Raw genomic sequence first — 6,870 nt, forward strand, 5'->3', positions numbered from 1 at the left:
TGATCATGTGTATCTCAGTTTGTATATCAGTGAAAAAACCTGCAATCAGTTGTTATGGAAACCTAGAGTAAAGCTGTGTGTATGTGACCTTGTGTAACAGTAAAAGATCACCAAGTTTTCGTGTTTTTTTTATATTTCCTTGTGTAACAGTGTCATCCACAGCACCTTGCCCCTTTAAAGCTGACCTACAGCAGTGAAGTAAAATGGCTGTGTTGTTATGGAAACCTGGAGTAAAGCTGTGTGCACAAGGAGACTAAGCGTCTGCGAGCATAACGGACATGTGGTTGTGTGTATGGCAGTTGGAATATGAGTGAAATACTTGAAGGCTTGTATTGGCAAATGCAAGTCATTTTTTGTGACTACTGTATCTCAGGAACAGTACATCCTACAGAACTAAGACTTTGTATAAAACCTTCCTGGACACCTAATGTAATTGTGTGCCAAATTTGGTGAACATCAGTCCATTCGTCTGGTTGCGTGTAAAGAACAGACAGACAGAAACTCATTTATATATATATATATATATATATATATATATATACAGCCCTATGAAAAAATTTGGGCACCCCTATTAATCTTAATCATTTTTAGTTCTAAATATTTTGGTATTTGCAACAGCCATTTCAGTTTGATATATCTAATAACTGATGGACACAGTAATATTTCAGGATTGAAATGAGGTTTATTGTACTAACAGAAAATGTGCAATATGCATTAAACCAAAATTTGACCGGTGCAAAAGTATGGGCACCTCAACAGAAAAGTGACATTAATATTTAGTAGATCCTCCTTTTGCAAAGATAACAGCCTCTAGTCGCTAGTGACACCATCTGCAGCAAGATGATGCTGCAGCTCTTTGGAGGTGGTCTGTGGATTGTCCTTGACTGTTCTCACCATTCTTCTTCTCTGCCTTTCTGATATTTTTCTTGGCCTGCCACTTCTGGGCTTAACAAGAACTGTCCCTGTGGTCTTCCATTTCCTTACTATGTTCCTCACAGTGGAAACTGACAGGTTAAATCTCTGAGACAACGTTTTGTATCCTTCCCCTGAACAACTATGTTGAACAATCTTTGTTTTCAGATCATTTGAGAGCGGGCTGTCCATGTTCGGCGACCATCAAACTTAACTGAACTTGAATTGTTTTGTAGAAAGAAATGGTCCAAAATACCTTCATCCAGGATCCAGGAACTGATTAAAAGCTACAGGAAGCGACTAGAGGCTGTTATCTTTCCAAAAGGAGGATGTACTAAATATTAATGTCACTTTTCTGTTGAGGTGCCCATATTTTTGCACCGGTCAAATTTTGGTTTAATGCATATTGCGCATTTTCTGTTAGTACAATAAACCTTATTTCAATCCTGAAATATTACTGTGTCCATCAGTTATTAGATATATCAAACTGAAATGGCTGCTGCAAACACCAAAATATTTAGAACTAAAAATGATTAAGATTAATAGGGGTGCCCAAACTTTTTCATAGGACTGTATATATATATATATATATATATATATATATATATATATAAGAGCTGTTACAGCTGTACAGCTATACAGCTGTTTATCTGCAGGGCAATGTAACTAGACTGTGTAAATATATGATTTATAGCTGTCTGTTTTGTACGCTTACATGCGGCCTTTTTCTTGCAACTCCTTTCCCACCATATGTGAACATACCCTCAGTGAATGTCACTTGCAGTTATTGGCAAGGAAATCTGCCCCAAAAAAACACCAATTCTCATAGATTTTAGTGCAGACTGCCAAACACTTACAGTACATGCAGATTCCAATGTAAAAAGAATGTATTTGAACATGTACATATAACCTAAAAGGTGTTTTCTCTTACACCCTCTTAGGGTCCATTCACACCGAGTAAACGTGTGCTCATTTTGGCAAAATACACGTGTAAAGAATACACGTGTAAAAAATGTCATTGAAGTCAATGGGAGTCTTATTTTTACACGTGTATTCTTTACACGTGTATTTTGCCAAAATGAGCGCGCATTTACTCCATGTGAATGGACCCTTAGAGGTCTGGGACCCCTGCCCAAAACAAGCATAGTGATCCTCTTCAAGATCATCACTCCATTTACTTCTATAGGACTGATGGGATGATCTACTTGGCTAACTCCATTAGTTCCATAGAAGTAAATGAATGAAGTGGTGGTCACACATGAGCACTACCTCTCTAGTTACACAGGGGACTCTGAGACCACTGTTCTTGCCAGGGGAATAACTATAGGGGTGCAGCAAAAGTAGTTGCTACTGGGAATTAAACCCTAAGGGTGACCTAAAGGTACATCTTCTACATAAAATATACCATTATTCGGAACAGCACAAGATATGTAGGAGCCTCATTACAGGCTCTGCACTGGTGCCCTAGGAGCTTCAAAGTTGCAATGGGAGATAAGTAGAGATGAGCGAGTACTGTTCGGATCAGCTTAACCCCCCGCGTTCCGGCTACGTCCATTCATTGCTATGCGAGCTTGCTGTTCGGATCGGCTGATCCGAACAGTACTCGCTCAGCTCTAGAGATAAGTATTTTTAAATGAAGCCCATTGTAAAAGCCAGAGAATGACTCTTTTGCACTTGTGGACTAATATACAGTATATTGTGGACAGTATGGCAGGTTGCCACTGCAGGATGGGGTGTCATTTAAAACATACAAACAGCCAGTTTTATGTACATATACACTGTGAAAGAAACATGGAAGCTATGGGTAATCATAAAGTCCAAGTACAAAGTACTTTGCATATGTTACTATCATAGAGTATGGAAGTCTGTGCACTGGTAGAATTCTTGGTCATTTATCTACCAAAGACATCTAAGATTATGGTATAGGGAGGGTCAGCTGATAAGGAAGCTGTAATCTCAGTGCAAGCAACAGGGCTGATATAACATGATAACCAGAAATTTCAAGACATGCATAAATGCTTCTTTGTGTAGGTTACATGTACACAGTGTATGAATAATGTCCATCAGATCATTTCCTATGAAAGTATTTTTAATATTTCATTATTGTTGTGGGTTATGACTTGTGGCTCTCTTGCTGTCGGATGGAGTCTGGGGTATGTTGACAGGGGTTGTCTAAGAAAACCCCTTTATCTAAAAAACTGCTATTCTGGTTTATAGATACATTGATATTTATGTCTTAGTAGTAATAAATATTACCATACTGCTCCAAGTATATAGCACGGGGAGAGAACACGTTTAGGAAGCAGCTTTTCATACAGTGGAAAACAAAAAGATTACAATATACGATAAAAAAAAGAGGCTGAAAATAAATTGCCTTGTAGTATAATGTAGGCATCAGATTATCCAGCAAATCCACGGAATGACATTTCAGAAATTCAACCTGTCCAACTCTGCCTTTACGAAAATATGATGAACAAATTTCTTAGGATACTCTATAAATTCCCATACAGAAACTTATCACATAAAAAGTAATGGCAGGAGATTTACAGAAAAAGGCAAAACAAAGAAAGTCTGTCGGGATTTTCATAAATTACTATTAACTAAACTGTAAGACTTAGACAGTGATTTGTGGCTCAAAAATGCTGATAAAAGTGAAGCTAAAGTGGCGCAAAAACAAGCTGACAACTCAACTCAATAAACTCCACTGGTGCATTTAGCATTTACCTAACCAGGTAACTCATTTTAAGGGCAGTGCAGTGTACAGTGAACCTGAAGGATGGTACAGTCATGTATTACAGAATAATAAGCACCCCATGGGCTGCGGTATAGTGCCTCTCTACGGCACCACATTTGCAGACATTCACTCTTATACCCCTGAATGTGTATTTCTAGCAGAAAATCAAATGTGTAATTTGCTGTGCATAAAATGGAATATGACCTATCGCCACCTATTCTGAGATCCCCCTTCATCATTTTTGTACAGACTGAGAAATTAGATGTCAAAATTCCCTTCCATATCCCTGCAGAGTTCACAGCTTTGAAAGTTTCACCAAACTCGTACAATAAGCCCTATTCATGAAATAGATCAGGGATCATCACCACAAGATTAGAAAAAACTCTTTATCATCAAAGTTTTTCTCCTATTAGATGCTAAGCTAATAAAATAAGCCAAAATCTGGATGAAACATTGAAACTGATTAGAACAAATATTATATACGATATAATATACGTATCATAGAGCTAAGCAAAACTTAAGCTCTCCCCAGCCTCACTGTCATACAATTGAGAAGTTAGCTGCAGCGCTTTATTCTCCCAAACTTGAAAAACCCTATAGGGGATAAAAGTTCAAAGACCAGGATAGTCATATATATTGGGGGTCATATTTTTCTGGCAGTATTCAAAATTTACTAAGAAATAATTAAGGAGACACTACTTTGTATTTCCACTAACATACCCAAGCATTACTGTGGATTACCTCCCATATAGTTAATGGTACATGTAACTCTCATAAGAGGAATATGGACTTTAGTATAGCGGAGCCCTCCCATATGGGATCCCCTTCAGTCAGCCAGAACCTACGGGACCTGACCTGAATACGTATTACATAGTAAACAATTCATTTGATGCCATAGGGAAAATATAAGGGCTGATGTAGCTTATCTTAAAAAGACAGCCCCTTTAAACTGGTCACCCGTAATAAAGACTCCAATATAATGTCTGACCAATGTACTTTACTATAGCAGCCGATAATAATATTCTGACAAAACCACATAAGATCTGTATTATTAATGAATACGTCTTGCTGAACAATCCTACCTGAAATTACTCTCCATGTAATGTATATGACATTGGTTACATTCGTGGGAATTCTCCCACTAGCTGTGGTGAAACTACAACTCCCAGCATGTTAAAGAATGAAATTCTGCCACTTAGAGATTTTCACATTGGATATATAAAGCTATCACAACAGATTTAGTTCAGTACATAATATTTGTACCCCACATATACAAGGGAAGACGTGACAGAGGGGATTTATTTACTCACCATTACCAGTAGAAGGATAAGCAGCAGATATAGGGTCCTCATTTTAATGCCTCTCCCTGCAAAGAAATAGAAATGTTTGTTGTAGCCTGCAGTATTGAACGCTGGGTGTTCTTGAACTTCCAGAGAAGCTCTTTGAGACCAGTCAGACCAGATTCTGCACCCTCCTTCTGTCCCACCCCTGCAAGTCCCTCTGCCCAACTATAGCAGAATCCCCCTCAGACAGCAAGTAACACAAGCCTGTGTTTAACCTGATCCTCAGTGACAATGAGACACACCTTCCCTGCTGGTATGAGGACTGCTCCCAAGCAGTATAATGGCCCTTTAACCCCTGCCTTGCCAAAATGTGTCACGCAAGACGACTCCTTTTTTCTGTTATTGTTGAAAGCTTGCGGCAGATTTGCTTACTCGAGAGAACTGGAAATATAAAAAACAAAAACTTGAGAGTCTTCAGTAGGTGATACCTTTTTTAATGGCTAACTTATAATGATGACAGATTACAACGTTTCGAAGCTCTCGGCTTCTTCTTCAGGTATATCTAAAAACAATTTCTGAAGGTTTTTAGATATACTTGAAGACGAAGCCGAGAGCTTCAAAACGATGTAATCTGTCATCATTATTAGTTAGTAGAGATGAGCGAACAGTGTTCTATCGAACTCATGTTCGATCGGATATTAGGCTGTTCGGCATGTTCGAATCGAATCGAACACCGCGTGGTAAAGTGCGCCATTACTCGATTCCCCTCCCACCTTCCCTGGCGCCTTTTTTGCTCCAATAACAGCGCAGGGTAGGTGGGACAGGAACTACGACACCGGTGACGTTGAAAAAAGTAGGCAAAACCCATTGGCTGCCGAAAACATGTGACCTCTAATTTAAAAGAACAGCGCCGCCCAGGTTCGCGTCATTCTGAGCTTGCAATTCACCGAGGACGGAGGTTTCCGTCCAGCTAGCTAGGGCTTAGATTCTGGGTAGGCAGGGACAGGCTAGGATAGGAAGGAGAAGACAACCAACAGCTCTTGTAAGAGCTAAATTCCAGGGAGAAGCTTGTCAGTGTAACGTGGCACTGACGGGCTCAATCGCCGCAACCCAGCTTTCCCAGGATCCTGAATGGAATACACTGTCAGTGTATTCCCGTATACCCGATATATACCCCGATACCCGTTCCAACGGTGTGCCCCCCCACCTTCACCCCAGAAATACCCTGCAAGTCCCCTAGCAATAGAATTGGGGCTATATACACCCACAATTTTTACTACTGGTATACAGTGCCATTGTCTGACTGGGAATTCAAAGAATATATTGGGAATACAAATACCCTCATTTCTTGCTACTGCCATATAGTGCCAGTGTCTGACTGGGAATTCAAAGAATATATTGGGGTTACGTGCACCCACAATTTTTACTACTGGTATACAGTGCCATTGTCTGACTGGGAATTCAAAGAATATATTGGGAATACAAATACCCTCATTTCTTGCTACTGCCATATAGTGCCAGTTTCTGACTGGTAATTCAAAGAATATATTGGGGTTACGTGCACCCACAATTTTTACTACTGGTATACAGTGCCATTGTCTGACTGGGAATTCAAAGAATATATTGGGAATACAAATACCCTCATTTCTTGCTACTGCCATATAGTGCCAGTGTCTGACTGGGAATTCAAAGAATATATTGGGGTTACGTGCACCCACAATTTTTACTACTGGTATACAGTGCCATTGTCTGACTGGGAATTCAAAGAATATATTGGGAATACAAATACCCTCATTTCTTGCTACTGCCATATAGTGCCAGTGTCTGACTGGGAATTCAAAGAATATATTGGGGTTACGTGCACCCACAATTTTTACTACTGGTATACAGTGCCATTGTCTGACTGGGAATTCAAAGAATATATTGGGGTTATAAATACCC

At 39.5% G+C, this 6,870-nt stretch overlaps 1 protein-coding gene across 1 annotated transcript in view; it reads right to left on the bottom strand.

Annotated features, from left to right (window-relative positions):
• CDH26 (cadherin 26) overlaps positions 1-5,043 on the bottom strand; it is a 60,038-nt gene extending 54,995 nt beyond the window's left edge. Inside the window, exon 1 of the mRNA XM_075277004.1 lies at positions 4,957-5,043. Coding sequence (XP_075133105.1) covers positions 4,957-4,998 — 42 coding nt within the window. The 5' untranslated portion in view covers positions 4,999-5,043. The remainder of the gene's footprint in view (positions 1-4,956) is intronic.
• Positions 5,044-6,870: the final 1,827 nt, after the last annotated feature.

The sequence above is a fragment of the Leptodactylus fuscus genome, chromosome 6 (assembly GCF_031893055.1).
Source record: "Leptodactylus fuscus isolate aLepFus1 chromosome 6, aLepFus1.hap2, whole genome shotgun sequence".
Classification (NCBI taxonomy): domain Eukaryota; kingdom Metazoa; phylum Chordata; class Amphibia; order Anura; family Leptodactylidae; genus Leptodactylus; species Leptodactylus fuscus.